General features: G+C 43.8%; 1 protein-coding gene across 3 annotated transcripts in view; it reads right to left on the bottom strand.

The window, feature by feature from the left end:
• Positions 1-1,470: 1,470 nt before the first annotated feature.
• The window catches only part of LOC125704944 (receptor expression-enhancing protein 1-like), a 29,277-nt gene continuing 5,330 nt past the window's right edge, over positions 1,471-25,417 (bottom strand). The window contains exons 2-10 of one of the 3 annotated variants that reach the window (XM_048971114.1): positions 21,816-21,888; positions 21,651-21,727; positions 20,822-20,942; positions 19,554-19,667; positions 15,082-15,132; positions 14,192-14,363; positions 11,956-11,991; positions 8,941-9,158; positions 1,471-5,044 (exon numbers count right to left, since the gene is read on the bottom strand). In XM_048971114.1, the coding sequence (XP_048827071.1) occupies positions 4,973-5,044; positions 8,941-9,158; positions 11,956-11,991; positions 14,192-14,363; positions 15,082-15,132; positions 19,554-19,667; positions 20,822-20,942; positions 21,651-21,727; positions 21,816-21,888 (934 nt within the window). In that variant the 3' untranslated portion in view covers positions 1,471-4,972. The remainder of the gene's footprint in view (positions 5,045-8,940; positions 9,159-11,955; positions 11,992-14,191; positions 14,364-15,081; positions 15,133-19,553; positions 19,668-20,821; positions 20,943-21,650; positions 21,728-21,815; positions 21,889-25,417) is intronic. The other 2 variants (XM_048971115.1, XM_048971116.1) reach the window with 2 other exon arrangements.

The following is a 25,417-nucleotide window of genomic DNA, read 5'->3' as shown; positions in this document are numbered from 1 at the left end:
GTACAAACAAAAGCTTTCATCAATTAATTATCAAGTGCTTCCTTGTACTGTAGATCTGAGAGTAATAGGTTTAATTTGTGCAGTTACTGGGGGGCTGCTGAGTCATGGATGCTTTTGCTTGTCTCAGCCCCCGACATAGCCTCACTTTCAGCCTTGGCCTCTATGCTGCATCTCTGACTGGTTTCCTCTCTGGAAGGACAGGCTGAAGGATCACTTTCAGTTTTTATTTAGAATTTATGGACTGAACACTGTCATTTATACTGAAGTATCTGACAGAAGTGTTGCTAGTCATTAAGTTGTTCAATTGCTGAACTTTAAGTTACTTACTAAAGTTTACTTAGAAAGCTGTAAAAATATATTTGAAAATCCATCCATTTTCTAGCTACTCATACTGGCCAGATTTGCAGAGGCATAAAAATGTGAATAAATTAGTGAATAAAATAGTGAATATAATATTAATAATGAACTAATCGTGCTCACGAAATTTCTGGGATTTGTATGTAACTCCATTCTCTTACCATCAAGTTGTTTTTTCTAAAATCTCATGTCTTTCATAGTACATACAGGGACCCAAACATGACAATAGCAAGATGAGGCTGTTTGGGCTATTAAGTGTTTCGTGGACTGCAGTGATAGTAGTGGATTCTTATACTTGCAGCATTCATAGTAAGTGTCAATGTGTCTCTGTATTAGTGAGAGACATTGTCAGTGCTCACTTTGCGCTCACGTTGTTTATTGCTGGCCTTCCATCAAATGAGTTTTCAAGCAATCCACTGTCACAGACAAATTTCCAGTGTCGTAATAAAATCATAAGAGTTTTGCTAGAGTTGTGGTGTACTCACATCATCTCAAATGTTTTGTGTACGGTGGTCAGCATAGCCGTCTTAAGTCAGTCATTTTCTTTCATGACATTCCAGTATATATAAATGGTGTTTAATATTATCATGGGTCTTTAGTCTTGAATCATGCCAACTGTGATGTAGACACTGTTAACAACCGATAGGTGTGCTCTTGCCAGCACTAAGCAGGAAATAGCAAAGCAGTTACAGGATCTCAAGTAGAGTAAACAGACATACTGTAGAGGACGGTCAGGCCTCACCATCCCCACTCATGGAATCAGGGTCATGTCCACATTCTGCAGTGTCTTCTCTTTTTCATTGTTTTTCCACAGCGAACCATTGTACGCTCAACAGCAACTGTGTCCAAAATGGAACAGAATTCTGTTCCATCGCTCAGATGTTTTTCTCTACCTGTACATTTCCACCAGAAGCATTATGGGAAATATTCTTAATAGGAATCGAGTTGCAATCTTACAAATAGTGACCCTGCAAGATCCGCAGTCATTGTAAAATCATTGTGTGATTATTGACACATTGTCTTTAGATGTGAGTCTATGTTCTAGTGTATGGTTAGCATTAATCATGTGAAGTTTATGCGAAGGCATAACAAGACAAGACAGGATCCCAGACACAAGTTCATCTTTCCTTTTAATGGTGGTGGCTGACAAACAGGTTTTAAATGGGAATATTTATAACACAGTTTAAGCACTTTGTGAAATCCATTCCATAACTCTCACAGTCTCTACCCTTCCTATGCTACAGTGCTAAGATACGGGGGATTGAGAACAGAGGGGGAGGGGGGACATTAATGGGTTTCAATACAAAATTTCTGGCCAGCCAGACAAAATATGACAAATGTTTCAAAACCGAAGATAACCTGGAGCCAGAGGGAAACCAGAAACATGGGAAGATCCACGAAAACAAACCTTAAGACAGATTTTCACAGAAAGCTGTCAGACATACAGAGTCCTGTTTTCCATCAAATATAGTTCACATACGATGGTACTGCTGAAAAAAATGCATGCATTTTATGCTAAGAACCACAAACTTTACAAATAATTGTAATATATACACAGGAAAGCGGTGAGCCTTCTTTTACTGTGCCTCAGCTGGCGGGGGTGCATAACGCCCTTGACGCGGTCACCGCCGAGATGTGACTCACTCGCTTCACTACACTCCTCACAATTATTGATCAGCCTTGCGTGTGTTTCCTGGTTGACCGTATCACAAAACACAGTCACACCTACAACACAGCATTATTCATTAAGTAATACTGCAACTCATTTTAAAAACACAACCAGTGGCAGTGCTACAAGTCAACAATTTAACAGTTTGATTAAAATAAACACATACTGACCTAGAAAGATGTTTATCTGAAGTACATTCAGGTAAAAACTCTGTGTCTCTCAATATATGTTTGTCAGTCTTAAGGAAGCGATCCATCTTTATTTCGATTATTATTTATCATGTAATCAGCTAGTTTGGATTATTAACATTTAAGCGCCACCTTCTTAATTCCCTTTATTAATTACCATATCAAAGGTGTTTAGTTGTGTCACAGTATGATTTAATATTCATACCCAACGATTTCATAATGTATCACTTTCTTGTATAGGACATCCTTGGGATTTGACTTGAGTATTGTCATTTGGTTCAGTATGAGCCAATTTTAAACTGCAGGTGAAACGTGGCCTTATCTCAAAGTCAGTGAAGATGCGCTCATGCTCAGCCTACCACAAATTATTTACATTTAGTGCAACACAGTATATTACTGGCTCCTTCACATTAAAGTTTCAATCTCCATGCCGTAAGACACACATCTGCTATGCTGCCATAGATCTACGTCACTGCTCATGGCAAAAACTAGAATCACCGTAGGTGGTTGAGGGCTAGTGTGTGCTAAACACAGAAATGTACAGAAAAGTTGAAGTGTTGATGAACACCTACAAATGAATGTTTATTTAACAAACTAGCACTAAATTCAATTTGGCGGTTAAAGAAAGACCTTGTGGTCCTTGGTCCATCTCCTCTGTCAATATTCTATCTGCCAGTAAAAGACTCCGAAAAGTTTAACGCTGACCTTCATAGTGTTGGAACTGCATTAGTTTCAGCAAATTATCTATTGATGAATTCCAGGACAGCCAAGGACTGATTTCATTGCTCTTGTGGGTTGTAGTGCTGCTGACAATACTCCTACTATTCTTAATTTGTTTCTCAATGGTAGAAAACTGTAATTTTGCTCTTGTTAATAATCATGCATGCATTAACCAAACAAGTGTTTATGTATATTTTTGAGTCAATCCAATACTGTTTCAGCACTTAGGCAGGTCAGCTGAAGTATTATGTTGAATTTGAAAGCCCAAATGAATCTATCTGAAATGAGGAAAAGAATTAGCGTGATCCCGTGCGGGCAGTTTTTGACGGCTTTTAATCCTTCCAGTGCAATCTACTCGTAAAAATCAGTCGCAGGCATTTATCTCTGTCTGAAAACATTTTTAAAAGAGAAAAATGACACCTCCCACAGAATGTAAGTTCAGAACAGACGACCGGAAAGATTCAAATGCTCAACTAGGCCGAGAGTACGTGCAGCAAATCAGCTAAAAGCAGGTTCCTCGCTCTGCTAAATCCTCAGATAACCTCAGTGTTGTCATATTCCAGTGGAAGTCCTGATACTTCTGTTCAGCCAGGATAGAAGCTGCTGCATTCTTTGTCTGATTTTACTTCATTTTGGTTATGCCCAAGTTCTTTTAAATGATGTAGCGTTACACACTGTTAAACTATGAATGTACGTCATATCATGGCGTCAGTCTGCCCCTGGGTGTTTACCTTTTTCTGCTCATCAGACTGAGGTAAGGGACCAAGGAGGAGAAAACCTTATTAATCTTAGTGTTCACAAGCATGCAGGCTTTCTGAAAGCATGGCATGGCGGCTTTGGATCAGAATCACGTATTCGTGTCTCTGAGCTGAGAAATATTTTCTGCTATGTTCAATGATGCATAGACAGAACTTCAGATATAGAGTGCTAAGTGCCAGATATTTTGCAAGTGAGCTAGTCTTCAACATCACTAAATTTCTACATTTTCATTATATTCACTGTAGCTGTAAATAAAGCAATTTCTCACGCAATAGGCTTAAAGTCTTAAACATAGACCCTTCAAGTTCAAATGTGATTTGCTGAGGTGGCACATATCCGATCACTGTGAAGTTTAACTGTTTAGAAGGTCCTTAACTAGGCATCAGCACAGTTATCACACACACCTTAGCCATAAAATATATTTCCTGCCTTTAAATCTTCATTCATCCATTTTCTACACCTGCTTGTCCTATGCAGGGTCATGGGGGTCCGGAGCCTATCCTGGAAACAATGGACACAAGGCAAGGAACAACCCAGGATGGGGTGCCAATCCATCGCAGGCATTTAACTCTTCCTTTAGTTAATTAATCCTTATATACTTTTAAACATCTTTATTCTCATACTTATTATATTATATTGTATTATATTCAGTCTAACTTCTCTGGTATTAGCTAGATAGGTTTCCCCCTAAATGTTATACTGTCATTTTTGGATAATAACAGAAAAAAGAACATATTATACCATACCATATAATTTTTTGCAAACCATTTTCTGTTCTTAAATTCCACAGCCAGCACTCCTGGTACAGCGCCTCTTGTAATGCTTTCAAAATGCAGGATATAAGCTTATATTGGATTCCTCACCATTTAGCACAGAAATGTCACCGTTAATGATGTGACAAGCCACTTATTCGTATGTGTTATGGTCATTCCCACATTGCTTACAGCCAAAATAAATTAAAGTGTATGGCATAAGGCTTTGCCGCAAAAATGTACTGTTACGTAATGTGTTTTAAGAGAGAGGCCGGACATAGAGAGAGAAGCAAAATGATGGAGGTGAATAGGAGGTGAGTTATGGGAGGCCCGCTGAGACGATCACCCTCCAGATAACTGAGTATCGTGTAAACCACGCGTCGTTACTTTGGCTCATTCCTGATCAGATCCGGCTGCGGTCTTCTGCAATCCTCCTCCGTTTTCTTCAGACTTCGGTTAAGGCAGCTAAGCGATCTGGGAGTTTTTTTGTTTTTTTTTCCTTTGCCAGCGTCCGGTGGCTCGTACTGTCACATGGTGTCGCTGTCTGGAGACGAGGTACTCTTAGATCTGGGGCGGGGCCTCAGGACTCTAGGAGGAGGCTGGGGTTCAAAGTGGAGAGGGACAAAAAAGGAGAGATGTGGATTAACCACAGCTGAGCACGTCTTGTGGAACTGTGACCACCGACTGTAAAAACCCGGAGAAGACGATAACCACAGCTTGGTTTATTCTGTGCATTAATAATCAAACAGACTCCACCGCACAGCACAGGCAGAATGATAAGGTTCCCTTTTAGATCTACACATCGAGCCTTTGTTCTAGACTCTCCACAGTGAAAGCTTTCCCTGTATTCATTCATCTCAATTCATTTTTTTTTCCTGAACAAAGCAAAGTCTTCACAAAATACTTTTAAAATACCTTTGAAGCACAATGTTGTTGTTTTTTTTAAATTTGGTAAAAGTTTCTAAGAATACCATGCCTATAAGAATCTATGAACACATTTATAGCACATTATAATGCATCCATAAAGCATTATAAACATTGCTATAAATATTTATAAAAAGACATTACACATTATACCCATGGTTATTATGCATTATGAATGCTTTAATCTATAGTTATGCATTATGAATCTATAATGCACTATAGATAACCTTATAATGCAGTACAAAGCATCCTTAATTCTTATACCAACCATTATAATGCATTATGAAGTCTTTAGTGCATTATGGATGAAAGCTTTAAGTGTTAGAAATTATTTTCATAGGAACAAAGACCCATCCTTCCATCTCCTATCCGCTTACCCTGGGCAGGATTGCCCTGTGTGTTTGCATGTCTCCCCCTCCCTTCCAGAGCAGATTTCCTCTGATACTCTGAGTACCCCATCCTCTCAGTTCAAAGACATGCAGTTAGGCTAATTTCCACATCTCACTTCCCCATAGTATATGATTGTGTATATGTGTATGTTCCCTACGATGGACTAGAATAGAAATTAAATGTATTTTCTTTAAGTTTGTCTCAAACACAATGCAGTGCCAAAGGACCCAGAGGCATGCTCGCATGGACGTGTTCATTAGTACAGGCCAACCACACGCCTTGCTACGAAACACTGGTTAACAGTGAAGGGCACGTACGGGAATAAAGAAACACTGCAGTGCAAAGAGCAGCTAAAGGTTGGGTCCAGCCTGCACAGAACCAGCACTCAGCTGGAGAGTACAGCGGCCTCCACGGAACCAGCACTCACCTGGAGAGTACAGCGGCCTGCACAGAACCAGCACTCACCTGGAGAGTACAGTGGCCTGCACATAGCCTGCACTCACCTGGAGAGTACAGCGGCCTGCACATAGCCTGCACTCACCTGGAGAGTACAGCGGCCTGCACAGAACCAGCACTCACCTGGAGAGTACAGCGGCCTGCACATAGCCTGCACTCACCTGGAGAGTACAGCGGCCTGCACATAGCCTGCACTCAGCTGGAGAGTACAGCGGCCTGCACAGAACCAGCACTCACCTGGAGAGTACAGCGGCCTGCACAGAACCAGCACTCACCTGGAGAGTACAGCGGCCCGCACGGAACCAGCACTCAGCTGGAGAGTACAGCGGCCTGCACATAGCCTGCACTCAGCTGGAGAGTACAGCGGCCTGCACAGAACCAGCATTCAACTGGAGAGTACAGCGGCCTGCACATAGCCAGCACTCAGCTGGAGAGTACAGCGGCCTGCACAGAACCAGCATTCAACTGGAGAGTACAGCGGCCTGCACATAGCCTGCACTCACCTGGAGAGTACAGCGGCCTGCACAGAACCAGCACTCAGCTGGAGAGTACAGCGGCCTGCACATAGCCTGCACTCACCTGGAGAGTACAGCGGCCTGCACAGAACCAGCACTCACCTGGAGAGTACAGCGGCCTGCACATAGCCTGCACTCAGCTGGAGAGTACAGCGGCCTGCACATAGCCTGCACTCAGCTGGAGAGTACAGCGGCCTGCACATAGCCTGCACTCACCTGGAGAGTACAGCGGCCTGCACAGAACCAGCACTCAGCTGGAGAGTACAGCGGCCTGCACATAGCCTGCACTCACCTGGAGAGTACAGCGGCCTGCACAGAACCAGCACTCACCTGGAGAGTACAGCGGCCTGCACAGAACCAGCACTCAGCTGGAGAGTACAGCGGCCTGCACATAGCCTGCACTCAGCTGGAGAGTACAGCAGTCTGCACATAGCCTGCACTCAGCTGGAGAGTACAGCGGCCTGCACATAGCCTGCACTCAGCTGGAGAGTACAGCGGCCTGCACATAGCCTGCACTCAGCTGGAGAGTACAGCGGCCTGCACATAGCCTGCACTCAGCTGGAGAGTACAGCAGCCTGCACATAGCCTGCACTCACCTGGAGAGTACAGCGGCCTGCACAGTACCAGCACTCAGCTGGAGAGTACAGCGGTCTGCACATAGCCTGCACTCACCTGGAGAGTACAGCAGTCTGCACATAGCCTGCACTCAGCTGGAGAGTACAGCGGCCTGCACAGAACCAGCACTCACCTGGAGAGTACAGCGGCCTGCACATAGCCTGCACTCACCTGGAGAGTACAGCGGCCTGCACATAGCCTGCACTCAGCTGGAGAGTACAGCAGTCTGCACATAGCCTGCACTCACCTGGAGAGTACAGCGGCCTGCACATAGCCAGCACTCAGCTGGAGAGTACAGTGGCCTGCACATAGCCTGCACTCAGCTGGAGAGTACAGCGGCCTGCACATAGCCTGCACTCAGCTGGAGAGTACAGCGGCCTGCACATAGCCTGCACTCACCTGGAGAGTACAGCGGCCTGCACAGTACCAGCACTCAGCTGGAGAGTACAGCGGTCTGCACATAGCCTGCACTCACCTGGAGAGTACAGCGGCCTGCATATAGCCTGCACTCACCTGGAGAGTACAGCGGCCTGCACATAGCCTGCACTCAGCTGGAGAGTACAGCGGCCTGCACATAGCCTGCACTCACCTGGAGAGTACAGCGGCCTGCACATAGCCTGCACTCAGCTGGAGAGTACAGCGGTCTGCACATAGCCTGCACTCACCTGGAGAGTACAGCGGCCTGCACATAGCCTGCACTCAGCTGGAGAGTACAGCGGCCTGCACATAGCCTGCACTCACCTGGAGAGTACAGCGGCCTGCACATAGCCTGCACTCAGCTGGAGAGTACAGCGGTCTGCACATAGCCTGCACTCACCTGGAGAGTACAGCGGCCTGCACATAGCCTGCACTCAGCTGGAGAGTACAGCGGTCTGCACATAGCCTGCACTCACCTGGAGAGTACAGCGGCCTGCACATAGCTTGCACTCACCTGGAGAGTACAGCGGCCTGCACATAGCCTGCACTCACCTGGAGAGTACAGCGGCCCGCACAGAACCAGCACTCAGCTGGAGAGTACAGCGGCCTGCACATAGCCTGCACTCACCTGGAGAGTACAGCGGCCCGCACAGAACCAGCACTCACCTGGAGAGTACAGCGGCCTGCACATAGCCTGCACTCACCTGGAGAGTACAGCGGCCTGCACATAGCCTGCACTCACCTGGAGAGTACAGTGGCCTGCACATAGCCTGCACTCACCTGGAGAGTACAGCGGCCTGCACATAGCCTGCACTCACCTGGAGAGTACAGCGGCCCGCACAGAACCAGCACTCAGCTGGAGAGTACAGCGGCCTGCACATAGCCTGCACTCACCTGGAGAGTACAGCGGCCCGCACAGAACCAGCACTCACCTGGAGAGTACAGCGGCCTGCACAGAACCAGGCTTTACCACCGGAAATGGCAAACCTCCATACAGCCAAACAAAGGCCAAGAAGAGGGCCAAAATGGAAGAGTCTGATCCCAGCTGGAGTTGGGGGGTGGTACATGAGAGAGGCCTAAAGCCCCAAGGTTGAACCCTAGGGGCTGTTCCTCCTGGGTGGGGGGGGGTTAGTTGCCTCACTCACAAGCTAGCAGCCAAGGACAGCCGGAAGCGGTACCTCAGGTGCCCTCCTCTTTGCCAGCCTGACCGCTGCGCTTCCCACCGAGCTGTCCTCATCCTCCTGCTCCTGGGGGGGGCTGGGCACCTGGTCGGTGACAGGGGGCGTGGGGCACGCGAAGAATCGCGCTTGGGGTGTATCACACGGCTCGGGGGTGCCGCATGGCTCGGGGCTCAGGAGCTCATACTCAGCCAAGTCAAAGTCCCCCCCCAGGTGTCCTGCGCCATGGACAAGATGGCGTCAGACACAGCAGGCCCCGACGCAACTGAAAATTGGATTCCCAGGGCAATCTGAGTCATTTGGTTCACCCGTGCTGCCCGTGACTGCACCCTCAAATCCTCCCTCTGTTGTCCGCAGCTCTGCCCCTTCCACAAGTGTTACTTATAAGCGGTTCTGGCTGGCAGTCAGGTGATCAAAGCCAGCGTCTGGCATTACTGTCCCACCGACACACAAGGAATTAATCACAGGTCGTGTTACATCACTGACTTACTTGACTTTTAGCATGTTTTACCTCATTTGACACAAATGGCCCCATCATTTTTTTTTTTACAATTTTGAATGCTTTAGCTCACTTATAACAAGGAGATAGAAAATTGTTTAACCCGCCCATATTCCAAACTCCATATGCAGTACAGGGTCACGGGGAGGATGTGAAAAGCCAAATGCAAACATAACATTCTGCCCAGTCTCAGTTCTACTGGAAATATTAAGAGCATTTTACAGTTGAATTTCCATTTTAGGGAAATACTGTTTTATTGGCACAGGGCAAAGGAAATGATACAAAACCTGTTCCCGTGCTCAAATTATGCTGAAATCACACAAATTCGGTCAGACTGAGTCACTGTCCATCATGCTCCCAGCTACCGAAAGAGCGTGCACTGCAGTGTTTCAGCAGAGTGCAGAGCCCAGTGCGACCACCGGGGCACGATTACACAGCTCAGAACTACATAAAAAGCATGAAGGCACCCAGAGAAACACATGGACTGAAACATCACATTATGGAGTGCAAAGCCTGCAGCTTCATGTCACCAGTAGCTGGCAGTATTACTAATCATCAATAATACTGTTTGCCTACTTAGCAGGTGCTAATGTCCAAAGCAGCATACAACGGCTCACAGCAAACTGGTTTTTATATAGATAGATCTTTTCCTGGCTCTAAGGTTCAACAGTGAGCACCTGAAGACTACTAAATTCCATCAAGCCCCAAATGACACAAGGGAGGGAAACAAACACCAGTGACTTAAATGAAATTCCAGCTTTAACCAACATTTAAACATTTAATAATGGCTCAAAACAGAAACGTTTCCTTCTGTCAGTCTTCAGGTGCCAGTCACCCATGCTGAGGGCAGACTGATCATTGTGCCTGGTTCCTGCTGGCCCAGACGCTGTTTCATCTCTCATACATTATTAAATTCATAAGCTGCTTTGCTCTCCCTTCTTTCTGCAGTGTCATTCAGTTTTGGAGGAGAGAGTCCAGAGTCTCAGCCCCAGAGTCAGTATGAGAATGGAACACGGAGTCTGTCTTAACCCAGGAGTCATTAGGAAGATGAAACCATCTATATCAGGCCTAGATTCAGTACAGGAATAGAACAGAGTCTCTTTCTCCCGGTTGATGAGACTGTATTAGAGTGGAACAGAGAGTCTCTCTCTTAGTCTTTGAGTCAGTATGAGAGTGGAACAGAGAGTCTCTCTCTCAGTATTTGAGTCAGTATGAGAGTGGAACAGAGAGTCTCCCTCTCAGTCTTTGAGTTAGTATGAGAGTGGAACGGAGAGTCTCTCTCAGTCTTTGAGTCAGTATGAGAGTGGAACAGAGAGTCTCTCTCTCAGTCTTTGAGTCAGTATGAGAGTGGAACAGAGAGTCTCTCTCTCAGTCTTTGAGTCAGTATGAGAGTGGAACAGAGAGTCTCTCTCTCAGTCTTTGAGTCAGTATGAGAGTGGAACAGAGAGTCTCAGTCTTTGAGTCAGTGTGAGAGTGGAACAGAGAGTCTCTCTCTCAGTCTTTGAGTCAGTGTGAGAGTGGAACAGAGAGTCTCTCTCTTAGTCTTTGAGTCAGTATGAGAGTGGAACAGAGAGTCTCTCTCTCAGTATTTGAGTCAGTATGAGAGTGGAACAGAGAGTCTCCCTCTCAGTCTTTGAGTTAGTATGAGAGTGGAACGGAGAGTCTCTCTCAGTCTTTGAGTCAGTATGAGAGTGGAACAGAGAGTCTCTCTCTCAGTCTTTGAGTCAGTATGAGAGTGGAACAGAGAGTCTCTCTCTCAGTCTTTGAGTCAGTATGAGAGTGGAACAGAGAGTCTCTCTCTCAGTCTTTGAGTCAGTATGAGAGTGGAACAGAGAGTCTCAGTCTTTGAGTCAGTGTGAGAGTGGAACAGAGAGTCTCTCTCTCAGTCTTTGAGTCAGTGTGAGAGTGGAACAGAGAGTCTCTCTCTTAGTCTTTGAGTCAGTATGAGAGTGGAACAGAGAGTCTCTCTCTTAGTCTTTGAGTCAGTATGAGAGTGAAACAGAGAGTCTCTCTCTCAGTCTTTGAGTCAGTATGAGAGTGAAACAGAGAGTCTCTCTCTCAGTCTTTGAGTCATTATGAGAGTGGAACAGACAGTTGCTCTCAGTCCAGAAGTGAGGATGAGAATAGAGCAGAGAATCTCTCTCAATCCTGGAGTCATTTTGGCACCTAAAACCCCTAAGCACTGCTTACCATTAATGTTATTTCTGCCTCTAATAACATCTTCATAATCCAGAGTCTTCAGTATGCGATGATAGAATCCTAGATCCCACTAGGCACTATTCTGACTGTCACTGAGGTGTAACCGCCAGCATCCATCAAAGCCATCCAAGTACACAAGGATAAGTCATGGTGAGCTGAGTAGAAGATCACACAGATGGGACTTCCCCATCTCTAGAGCAGGAACATCTCAGTCTGGGAACACAGAGCTCGGTAGCTTAGCTAATGCATGCAAACTGAGCTAACACCCCATAGCAAAGCATGAGGTTCGCATGCAGCGGCCATTAGCCGCCACTCACCAGCCTGGATGTTACAGTGGCTGCAGTGCGTACACCCTGGCGGGGGCGGAGGGGGGAGGGGACGTCTTACACAGAGCAAATGAGGATGTTCCCAGTGCTAAGCGAGGCCACAATGTCTCCTGCAGCCATTGAGTTAAATGCCCCCAACCACTTACAGAGTGACATCGAACGTGTTCCAAGCATTTTTCTGTTCATGGGGATCTTAATCGAGATGGAATGTTAAAACACAATGTGCATCATCCTACTTGTGGTAGGATTCATACATGCATCCTTCCAAAGATGAATCCATCCTTTAAGTATTTTGCGTACAGGGTTTTGTAGAGGCATGGAGTTTATGGGAGGCAGTACAAAGCAGGGCAACACCCTGGCCTCAACGCCACTGCACACCAGATTAACCATATTACAATACACCACATTTTAGTTAAATATAATATTACAGTCAGTAGAAATTTGGTAACACTTTACTTGAGGGGAAATAGCATGTTAATTAACCTGAAACTAAGTGTTAGTTACATACTGATCCTCTCTTCGTTCATCATTTTTCAATCCTAACAGTTCATGCATTTCATACAGTAATTATACCTGTTCATGATTTGTACTTAAGTATTAACTGTGTTATCAATTTGCTACCCCCTCATGTAAAGTGTTACCAAAAATTCAAACAAATTAAAGGATAATCAAAGGACTTCAAAATGTACAGTTTTTTTTAAGTTATGATGGTGAGATGACATCTGTAACATAAACTGTATTAAGCTGAGTGAATTGATACATTTGGAAAGTTTTGCCATTATAGACAGAGGGGCCCTTTTAATAACATTCATTCATCCAGATGAGAAGTAACAGAGAACAGCATCACCAGCTTCATGTTTTCTACATGTCCCTGACAGGAAAACCAAGATGGCTGCTTTTAATGAGCCATCAGCCAGGCTTTCCCTGGGTCATGTGTCTGTGTGATCGCAGACTATCAGTGCTGCCTGCACGTTACTGGCTGCCAATGCTGAGGGACACACCGATTGTCCAATGGGTGATGGATAAGCTGCTACATTGGCTAAAAAGGGAAGGACTAAGTGACACGATCATACAACTTTTGGGTGATCAAAATTTTTATAATATATAAGTGAATGAAGTATTATATTATACAATTATACAAGTGAAAAATACCAGATTGGAATAAATACAACGGGCATATCTATTATAGGATTCTGGTGACGGTTCCTTCCTTTAATTACAATATCTGTATTCCCAGTCAGATTTTAAATGTTTCTGAAAGTGATTTTATGGGAGCACAGAATTACATCACTCTCTGATAGCTTAAATATGCCTTGATGAGTCACTGAGATTGTGAATCTGGTCCAGATTGGACGTGGTCCATCTCCAAGCGACTTGTTTTCCTCAGCAAAGCTTCAGCCATTACAGTTTGCATGGTGACAGGAACAGCATGAGCACTAACTCGGAAGCCCAGGCTGCTAGCGATGTAGCCAGAAAAGTGTGAATATGTCTTGCTGATGGTAATAGAACATTTCCAAGTCCCAGGCTCCCAGTACACAATGCTGGCTATGTGATATAGCTGCCAACACTGGGACTGCCTTAAGTATGAGAACTACTTTTCATCTTGCTTTCGACTATGCATCAAGATGTAGATCCTAACTAAGCCCAAAGAGGAGAGGAACTGCATTACACTGTGAGATAAAGGGCACAGCCCTGCTGCAGTTTTGTTCCCCAAGGTACAAATGATATATATAAAAATATGTAGGACCAATTTTTTTTTTCCGTCTGATTGTTATGGTCGAAGTTCTATTAGATGGATTCAAGGTCTCAGCATGGATTTTTAATGCTGGGTTCTGAAGGGTCTGATTTAGTTGTTATTCACAGTAATTAATAGGAGAGATCACCACTGCAGAAACTGGATTTTCAGGACCGTGAATAGCACAGTTGACCCAGAATTCTCTAGAACCCACTTTGATATTTTTTAGTTTTTGGGACAACATTTAAGTCTGATTTCTTTCTTTGTAATCAAATTTTGATAAGACATTTTTGACATTTAATACGCAATTACGCGGATTAAATAATTAGTGGCAATAATTAGTAGTTCTTCCTTAGAAAAAAATTCTTTCCTTATTGAATTATGGGGTAAAAAATACAGAGCATTGTCTTCTAATGGCAGATACATTTTCGTCTAAAGACGGTGGGGGCAGTTGTTTGTTTCCGTAAGGTTCAAGGCTGGGGGGGTCCTTACTTTTAGACGTGGCCGCCTCCGAGTTGCTACGGGCAGTCATCCTGGCCCTGGGGTGGCCCGTGGTGGACCGAGTCACCCCCGGGCTGATGCTGGGTGGAGAGGCATCTCTCTGGATGACAGACAGGTCCTGCATGCTGAAGCTCCTCAGCCGCTCGGACAGCGCCCCCTGGCCCTGGTGACATGCAAGCGCAAAAGGAAGGTGATGTGGGACGGCGAGCGCTTTCTTCATGGCAACCGCGAGAATATGCATATTCAGTGGGAGGGGTTTCTAATGAGGCAGCCCTTCATTAAACAGGCTGTGGTTTCATACCTGAACACAAAAAGAACAGAAGCTGCACCAATGACTTCACAGTCTCTGCCTTAGCGGCAGCCAAAATCTGTGCAATGCAGTCAACTTCTGTTTTATCATCAATATTAAAGTCTTATTCATGAACATTTTGCGGGATGCCCTAATGACCAGGGAAACACTGCTGACATAAGCATCTCCCTCCATTCTAAATGTGGATAACAGGAGATATTTTGGTAAACTTTCACTCTAGACCATTCCTGCAGCTAGACTCGGGTAGGATGGGATTTTGCCTGGAATATGTCGTCTAGTCCCAGCATGTTTTGAAGGAAAAACAGGTATGAAATCATGTCTGTTTTCCAGCACTCTGTGGAAATGCAAAGACCAGCCGCCCAAGTCTGTTAGAGGCCGGTAACCTCAACACCAGTAAAAGAGATGCAGTTAGTGACTGCAGACTTTGGTCTGGCTCAGTGCTCCCAGATGGTGGATGACTTGTGTCTGGGAGATTCAGATACAGGAGGGGGTTAGTACCCTTCTCAGCCTGAGGAGGGCGCCCCACAGCAGAGGCAGTTAGTTTCTCCTTTTCTTCCATGCTAGGAATTACCTGCCAGTGTGTGAGTTCCCTGTAAATGCTTACGTCACACAGGTGGGAAACCTGATGAAGATGAGAAGGCCTTTCATTAAACTCTTTCAGCTTAATAAGGAATACTTTCTGAATAATTAAAGTGGGGATTTTAAATGCTTAAAGCTACACTCAGTTAAAGAGTTTTTCTGCTGAAACATCCAGATTCCGTCAAGTATTACACGTGTGAGATATTGAATTTAAACCTTCTTTATGGTGCTGTTTGCACCATTACCATCCGGCAAGCGGGAGAGTGCAATCAGATCCCGGACAAACAGAATGAGACACTCCTTCTTTCCGGGAGCTGTTTTCTCTCCTCTCCACTCTGCAAACTGATCAGCATGTCGCTTCGTGGGAAATATTGTGAATACGGCTGAAAATACCACACCTCAATACACTGAAACAAATTTCACTGCATATTCAAAGACTCCTCAAATTGTTTACTGCTTCCTATATGTTTATTCTCATATGACCATTTTTAATGTAATATATAAAATATTTCATTTTTTACAATCTGTTTTTTTCTTGTGAAAGGAGAGATGTTAACTAAATTTCATCATATGGAAGTATGACAATGAAGCTTTTTATCTAATTGTAACTTATGTTATTGTATCTTATCTTACCTCATCTTATCTCATCTCATGTTATCTTATGCTGCAAGGTAACATTATCCTATAACCTTTACTAACTATAACCATAATGGGGCAGGAATCTCAAAACAGAGTAAACCTTGTTAATTGCATGCAAAATGACTAATGAGCTGCAAACACGTTATGATGACCTCACCTGCGGGAAGATGCCTCTGTGGTCTGTTAGCGACAGTTAAATACCTGTTTTTAATGAGAGCTGTCAGCACCTGATTCTAATAGACTTGTATTGACATTTTTGGTCCCCAGACACTGAAGGTAAAAGGAAACCTTTCGGCTGAAGATTTACACTCCTAATATTAATATTGCTACATAAACAACATATAATTTAAGATCTAAGTTTCGGGAAATGTACAACATTTATCAATAAGGAAGTTTAAGATAATTGGTGAGGTCCCTAATTAGTTAATTCCTAATAGGATGCGAAAAATATTACCTACAGTACCAGTCAAAAGTTTGGACACACTAAGCTGCCTAAAAAGGAGAATAATACAGGGTTGCATCACATGACCTGACCACCTGACCTAAACACAGTAGAAATGGTTTCGGAGGAGTTTGATCACATAGTTAAGGATAAGCGGCCAATGAGTGCTCAGCATATTTGTGGGATCTCCTTCAGGACAACTGGCAAACCATCTCAGGAGGCCACCTCATGAACCTGGCATAGAGGAGAAAGTAGGGTCAGACAGTCCCTGTAGCAAGTGGGGTTAAGGGCCTTGCTCAAGGGCACAATGGTGGCATCACTCTGCCAACCACGGGATTTGAACGAACAACCTTCTGAGCCCTAACCTACAGAACTGACCCCCAACATTTTTAAAATACTTTTTTGGTCAGTGCACAATTCCACATGTTATTTTACAGTTTTAATGTCTTTATACTTTAATGTAGTGAATAGTACAAAAAATCCATGTGTAGGTGCAACCAGACTTTTGACTGGTGCTGTATGAGTACAGTATTTATAAATTTCTTATAAGCTTTTCTCTCCATAACTGAGCCTTCATTTTAATCTTCCACATGCTTTTTTCCTTCTAGCTCTTGACGTGTGTCTCTACAAGCTCAATCATGTGGCCATTAGCTCGGATGAATAAGGGTGTCATAACAGCAGGATCACAGAAGGGGCGTGTCTTTACTCAAACACAGTCCTCATTTAAGCAGATAACACACAGTAAAGTTTGTAGCTGTTTATTTTGAGCAGCTATTCACTGAATGTTTAGTGTATTGTTCATAAAGGAGAAGGACTTGCATGTGAGCTGCCATCATTGTGAGTGTGTGAGTGTGTGTGTGTGTGTGTGTGTGTGTGTATGTGTGTATGTGTGTGTGAGAGAGTATACCTATCCTTATGGGGACACAATGTCCCCTTAACGTGATAAATATCGTGATAATTTTTTTTCCCTTATGGGGACTGGTTTCCTGGTCCCCATAAGGGAAAACTCTATTTTATAAAAATCAGTGACTGCTATGAAAAAACTAAAAAAGCAAAAACTTGTATTTTGCTTGGTTACTTATGGTTATGGTTAGGGCAGGGTGGGGGTTAAGGTTGTCATAGTTACCATTAGCATTTTTCCCATAGAAGTAAATGAGCGGCCCCATAAAGATAGGTATGCCCTACATGTATGTGTGTGTGTGTGTGTGTCTTTGAAGTGTGGGAGGGGGTAGCCTGATAGATTAGAGATCGGTGGATCTGTGTCCATATTTGTAAGTTTTGAATCTCCCAGTGCAATGACATCACCATTGGGCCCTTGACCAAGGCCCCTAATCACAGCAGCTCTACGAATGCTCACTGACCCCAAGATTTCCTCACTTGTATGTCATTTGGGAGAAGGAGTGCCTGCTGAAAATGTAAGGTAATAAAGTTTACGCACAGCTAATCAGGGAGAATGGAAATAACTGCAGCGTCACCTCAAAATGGAGGTGATTCGATTTGATAGGCTTGAAAGGGCCTGTATTCACCCAAGCAGAGATACAGGTGCTTTTAAGCTAACAAATCCCTTTATGGGGAAATAGGAAGGGCGTTAGGAGACGGTACTGGAGCCTTAAACGGCTTAATCAGTGACAGAACCAGCTGTCAAGTCCTTCCCCTGTTTCTAGCGGTTTGCCCTCTCCCCAGGATGAGTATCGGAACCTCCTCTGGGAACAGCGCATTCAGTCATTAAGGAAGGGAAGGATGTAGGCCCACCCAGACTGTGCCGAGATCAGCTCTCCTTCCAAATCAGGCCACTGTGTAAAGATGTAAACACTTCAGATGGCCTGTGAGCTCAGGGGCTACTGAGTCAACAAAAGAACGCCAATGAGTCAGCAAGACCTCAGTCACCTCACAACGCGGGCTTGTGCGGTAGACCTAGAAGGAGGAGGCCATCACTGCTGAGAAAATCCTCTTGGATGGACAGTAGGGATGACTGGACAGGTTTTTAAAGAACATAGCTAAAGTCAGACAGGAGCCCAGATGAATTTACAAATAGAAATTCCTAGAAATCCCTTCAACTGTTTCAGCTGTTTACAACTGTTTACCCTGGTCAAAGATGCGGTCAAATACCTTTCAGCTTCAAATACAAATACTGGAGTCCACTTTGGTTATTCAAGTTTTTAAAAGTTTACTTTATAAAAATGCATCCGTGTGGTCATTGTTTGTAGGAACAAAAGAGCCTGGTTCTAGAGGGAATGACTGCTTTTTACAAAATGAACAACTGACACAGTAAAGCTTTGTACTCACACCCACTGAAATGTTCTCCTATGATCTTGGGGCATTTGGCGATTCAGCTGATGGAACCTGATTAATCACCTAATTCGAAGCCCATTCCAGGAAAGCTGCTATTGATGTATAAGTCCATTCATCTTCCAGTGTAGGATCTCTTTGAGAATGAAGCGTATGCCGAGAAGCACAGGGCACAAAGCAGGAGTCACTGTGGTTGAGATGCCAGTCCATCACAGGGCAAAGGAAAATTCAGAGAAGTCCAAAGGCACACACATACAGCCAGGGTGGCTATCAAGTGTCCCATTGTAGAGATGTGGGACCACAGCCCTACCCACCAACAGCACCGACAATGTGGAGTCAACACAGCACATCAACCATCTGCTGCACGACTGTCATTCTTAAACATAGCTGTTAGTGGCCTGTCCTCAGGTTAACTTGCATTGATATAATATATTTAATATATATTGATTTTTTTTTCCTGACTAATATACATGAAACTTGTTTAAAAACGAATTACAGTAAAACCTCGGATTGCGAGCATAATTTGTTCCGGAAACGTGCTTGTAATCCAAAGCACTCGTATATCAAAGCAAATTTTCCCATTTGAAATAATGGAAACTCGGATGATTCGTTCCACAACCCAAAAATATTCATATAAAAATGATTAATGATTAATTTAATTTTAATAAATTAAAAATACATAAAACAAATTAACCTGCACTTTACCTTTGAAAAGAATCATGGATGGTGTGAACGAGGCGAGAGAGAGGAGATGTGGAGGGTTATTTTGTAGGACGACTTTCACTACAACTACCTGAATTACTGCTATCTGTAGGCTCACTGGAATCTTTTTCTTTTTGTGCAATTTTAACAAGGAACCTATCCAATGACAGCTGCTTTTGCCTCCTTTTCTATTTCACAGAAATGTGGACATTGCATTGTCATTAAACAGAGTCATAGCTGACACTGCTACAACCTTATTCAGGTGGTGCTTTTCTACTAAATTTTAACTATACGAGTGAGGCAAGCCGACTGAGACCAAGCATGGGAGACGATTGCCCACAATCCCGCAGTGAGACAGTGCTTTTGTGATCGGCGGCGTGCGAGACAGATACCTTGGCGGCAGCCGTCACTGCAGCCGTGGCGGCGACGTTGAGCCCCTTTCTCCCAAAATGCACCAAGGCATCGTAGCTCTTGTCCTTTGCTTGGCAGAGATAGTCGTCAATATCCTAAAAACCACAAACGCACATGTGAAACGTTAGGGATGAATTTACATGTGTCTGCATCAGCAGCTAACACACTCCTACCTAAACAGCAGGAAATGATGGGAAATATACTCAATGTCTCAAGTTCAAGCACAGGATAGTAATTATTAAGCTCTCAGCAGTCAAGTTTCAGGAATTCACTCTTTGGAGTAAATAATGGCATTCCTGAGGTAGCACCCGGATGCTTTCTGCCGATTTACATATTTATCAGACACTTCTGTACAATGCGACATACAAGTGAGGACAGTTTGGGGTCAGTGAGCGGGGGGGGGGAGAGGTTAACAGCCCAGCAGTTATAAGATTACTGTGCCAGCCATGGCATTTGAAACTTCCGGACATGAGCACAGACGCCATCGCCCTGAGTTATACACTGCTTCTTATACCTGCCCGTATCATGTACACCACACACAGGAAAGTGCATTAATCTCCCACTGGCCAACACTGACACTGACGCATAGTAAATGCCAGGCACACTGCATCCTGGGAGATAGTAAGGACCTTACTCCCATAGTGCTTATTAGAAGAGGTGAAAAGTTCAGGTCCAGAAAGCACAAATCTAGACCAGGGTTTTGTTTCAACCAAGTAGTTGAGTATAAAGAGTCACAGTCACATAGTACTCAGCTGGTTGGTTGAAACAAAACCCTGGTCTGGATTTGTACTTTCTGCACCTGAACTTTCCACTTCTGTTTATTAGATCCGAAAAACCTCAGCTTAGACTCTTCACGTTAAATGATGCAAAATCCATCCATCCATCCATTTTCCAAACCACTTATCCTACTGGGTTGCGGGGATGATGCAAAATCCTCTGTAAAAATGAATTCAGTAGCAGAAGGTAGGGTGCTGTTTTAAAGTACACTAAACATTGTATCATTGATATCAATATTCCCAGTCACTTATTCAATACAGGACACCACTAGAGGAAGCCTTAAGAACAAAAGAAATAAATTTAAAAAGCCAAAAGTCCGTTGAGGCAACCATGATGTTTGAAAGACCTCAGCTGAAACTGTGTGATTTAAAATTAAAACCTCAAGAGCAAGGCAAAAGTAATTGTGAGTATGTGAAAATAGGTCTTCGTTCCATTATTAATCACCCACAGACACAGTGAACAGGGGTTGTACCTTTTCCTTGGAGGATAGGGTTGGGTGAACAAACTTCCTGTAGAGCACGCTGGAGCCTTTAGTGTACGGGGATAGTAGCCACACCACAAAGGCGATCTTCAGCTCGTAGTAAAATGGAAGCCTGTTATCAAATGGAGAGGACGATTAACATACCCTACTGCTACCATAAGAGAAGAGAAAGAAATGTGTGTGTGTGCTTATATACAGGTTTTACGGTAAGGAAACTTGGGAGACAAGAGCCCTTGAGTGGGGCAGGTTCATTCAGGGAACATCACAGAGCAAGGGGGGTGTAACCGGGTGCCAGCCCATGAAGAGCAGTGTTCCTCTAGTGTTCCCGAGCCAATAACAGGCATCAGTCCCTTCAGGACAGTCAACCTCAAAGCACCTTCCCTTTAAGGGAAAACTGTCTCACCCTCTGATTGGGTGAATCAGTTACCAGCCATACCCCACTGGCTCCTCTTGAGGCTGACTGTGAGGAAACCACGGTTACCACCGCTCTGCATGGTGCTGATCACCCCCTATTGGTGCACGGCAGCTTCTCAACAGGCCATCATGTCACAATACATGTACATCCATAAATCATAACCTTATTAACATGTCATTTAATGCTTCTGGGCAGATATCTCTTAAATATGCAACTGCCTAATGTTTGCAATTGTCAAGCCTCAACATAATTATAATTGAGTTTCTTTAATTTTATTTGTATTTATCAGCTCAATTGTTGGGACTATGAATAAATTTAAACTTTAAACAAGTTAACCAAGGACATATAGGAGGTGAGAACCATACTATTGAGAGAAGAGTTTGGAAACGTGATTTCAATGCTCACCAGCAAAGAAAGATGTCTGTGATTGTTTCTGCTGTGGTGAACAGAGCGAATATGATCCAGTACATCATCCATTTTACCTGCAGGTGGCAGAATGTAAGCATGATCTTTACAACAACAGGTGAAAAGTCCAGGGCTTTCTCTGATAGGGGCACGCGTGATACTCACATACTCCTTCACGTCTTTCGACTTGACGGCTTTGTATGAGGAATAGGCCGGGTACAGCGTGCCAAAAATAAGCCTGACAGGAGAGGAAGGAAAGGTCACTCTCATCACACATACACAGAAGACCAAGTCATGTGACTTCGAAAACAATGGGCATTTGGAAAACGTGCTATTGCTAAAAAAAGGGGGATCTTTTCCATTTTATTAACAGTGACTGGAGGACAGTATTTGATCCAACCAAATGGTTTCAGTTCACATTGGTAAAAAAACAAAGGTTTTAATGTGGCCTTTTATCATTACCTGCTTTCTAATTATTAATATGAAAAATTCACAATGATCAGCTGTGAAAAAGGAGGGCTCAAATACCATCAAAAATTCACCACACCAAAAACACCAAAATGCATTTTTTAAATAACTGTTGCTGGTATTACTATCGGGGGCGGCATGGTGGTGCAGTGGTTAGCACTGTTGCCTCACACCTCTGGGACCCGGGTTCGAGTCTCCGCCTGGGTCACATGTGTGTGGAGTTTGCATATTCTCCCCATGTCGTCGTGGAGTTTCCTCCGGGTACTCCGGTTTCCCCCCACAGTCCAAAAACATGCTGAGGCTAATTGGATTTGCTAAATTGCCCGTAGGAGTGCATGTGTGAGTGAATGGTGTGTGAGTGTGCCCTGCGATGGGCTGGCCCCCCATCCTGGGTTGTTCCCTGCCTCGTGCCCATTGCTTCCGGGATAGGCTCCGGACCCCCCGCGACCCAATAGGATAAAGCGGTTTGGAAAATGGATGGATGGTATTACTATCCAATTCCAACCACGTATCCTGGTAAGGGCTATCAGGGAGCCTGTCCCAGGATGTACAGAGTACAAAACTTAGAGAATACAGTCATTTGCTATGGGCAATTTACAACTAGCATAATTGTGGGCGGGATTTAAAATTGGAGGTGTGCTTCTGACAAAGCACCAGAAACTGGGCTACGGGGTCAAGCGGGTGCTAGACATGTGCTCCTAGGGCTATGAGAAACAACAGGTGTTAGATACGGATTTAAAATTAGCACCAGCATTTGCCTGACCTCCTACACGCAGCGAGAGGGATTATTCTGGCTCCTCTGAATATGCTGAGCGTAGGATGGGGGGTGCTGTCCCGCCCTGTCTCGCCTTACTTGAGACACACACGCCGTATCTGCCTGTCTTTATTCTGGACGTACACACAGCAGGCACCTCGCTGATGCACGGAATTGTACGCACTCTCACAAGGTTACATTTGGTCGAGCTCACGGGACAACACAGCGCTTGTCAGCAGAGACAAAGGAAAGGGTCTCATCTGTTTCTAAACGCGGCCGTATGTGTGTGTGCTGAGCAAGGAGGAATTCCAGCGCTGAGGGAAATAAGAATAGCCGAATTATACGGCGTGAGCTAGGGCTGACTTACTGACTAAGTGTTTTCAGCTTTTAAACCAGTCATTTCATCACAATGTGTCATTTAAATAATGAGGGAGTCGTAAAAGAGCAAATAAGGCTTATCTAATGCTTATGAAGTATTTACAAATAGACATGACCGTTTTTCCTTTAATTAGTTTAATTTCTCCTAATAAGATTGTCCAGGCCAAAAAAAATTCTTCTCAAAGATTTATTGAAACAATGAAAACTCATATAATACCTAATATCTTTAAATTAAGATGAAAATAATTGTACATGTAAAAAATAGAATACAAGCAAATACATTTCACTTTGGTCATGTGACTTTACACGGACATTGCATCACCAGACAGAGAAAAAAGTGCCCGGAATTCTCATCAGTTCTCACTCACTCACTCTCTTTGTCTGCACCTTTCATATTTCTCTAAGTTATCTTACAAAACAATGGACTATATCTATCAGAAATGTTTGTTAAAAAGAGGTTTACAACAACTTTGAGAGACAGTAGTCATTTTTTAAGTAATATGCATATTGCAAATTCTTCATAAAAACCTAGCATTCACTTTCATTCCTTATAACCGTTCAAGAAACCTGAAAAGTTTGACATGCTACTTCTTATCCTTCAAATATTCCAGGACCGTTGCACACTGGCTAACACTGCAATGTGACCCCAAACTTGCTCTCACCTATATATGTGTCTGTGTCTCATGCTGAGCATGATGGGATATGTGAAAAGAGAATTTCCCCAAGGGCATGAATGAAGTATCACAATTCTATTCTATTCTATTCTATTCTATTCTATTCTATTCTATTCTATTCTGTTTCATTCTATTCTGTTCCGTTCTATTCTTTTCTATTATATTCTTCAATTTAGTGACGTTTTGGATGCAAACTGCCTTGTTTAAGAATGAAATTCAAACTGACATCAATCTTGAGGAATTAATCCTTTGCTGTCTCACAATTCGACTTCATTTGAAGCAAGTCATACCATCTTACTGTCTCACAATTCGACTTTCGTCTTTGACTGACTGAATTTTCTGTGCAATTGAATTTGAGTAAAAATAAAAAGTATGTCTTCATACAATGATAAATGATGGGAAGAGACAGAAAAGGCTTTCTAGAGGAGAATATCATTATTAGATAAACTCACCATCTTTGGAGCCCCAAAGCAAATCACACCTGACAATCTTAATATCGTGGTGCTGTCTGCAAGTCGTAATTAGATTTTCCTATTGACCTTGTGAGCAGAGGATGTCTCACTTGTTGTAATCTTTTTATTGGACAGTAGTTGTTGCTGACGAATCAGGTACCACATAGCACTTCAATAAAAACAAAATAGAAAGTCAGGGAAAACTGTGAACTCCAAGGACACATCTGGGCAGTTACAGTCTGGATTGAACATCTACTTGCACCTGATATCAGCAGTTCCGGCCTTTACGTGACTCCCAGTCGCCTGCACAAGCTGCACATGGCTCCTCACTTCCCGTGACTGAAAATCTCACTTCCTACACATCTCCTCTCACTTCCTGCACATCCAGTTCTTATCCATCTCCCTCCAGACAAACACACTGGGATCTTGTTCCGTGGGGCCACAGACCACAACGTGATGAATACCAGGAAGTTACCTGCCATTCTCTAAAGATGGTGTTTAGGTCAACTAATCAAGCATGTTTTTCTTCTACGCTAACTTCCTGTTTGGTACAATTGACAAGCTCTCAGTAATACCTTTATGCTGAAAATATCATCAAAATAAATTTATGCTGATGTAAGAAATCAGAGGAAGGTCATGGCTCTCGCTAGCACTGAAGATCCACAGATTTGGCCCCAGTTTAGTTTCGTTTTCTGCTATAATGGTGACCTGGGAAGTCACAGTGCAGCTTCCTGTCCCTGGTCACAGTGGGATACCTTTGCAAAAACACAAACCTTGAATGCAGTAATAAGCAGACTGTCAACAAGGATGCACTTCTAGCTAAACTCGGCACAGGCGCGCTGAGTGTACATGTAATAAACCAAAATTCTACACCTTGGCATTATTGCTTCAGCTAGTAACTTACCCAGTTTTTCGACTTGGCTTACAATAGTGCACGACACAGTGTTAAACCCTGATATTAACCCTAATTTCCTCATTTTCCATTTGATGATATGGGTTCTAAATTATATTTAATAAATGAACCAGTTTGTTTTTGTTCTC

The sequence above is a fragment of the Brienomyrus brachyistius genome, chromosome 12 (genome assembly GCF_023856365.1).
Source record: "Brienomyrus brachyistius isolate T26 chromosome 12, BBRACH_0.4, whole genome shotgun sequence".
Lineage (NCBI taxonomy): Eukaryota > Metazoa > Chordata > Actinopteri > Osteoglossiformes > Mormyridae > Brienomyrus > Brienomyrus brachyistius.
The sequence above is the reverse complement of the archived record's forward strand: the minus strand, read 5'-3'. Positions and strand labels throughout refer to the sequence as shown.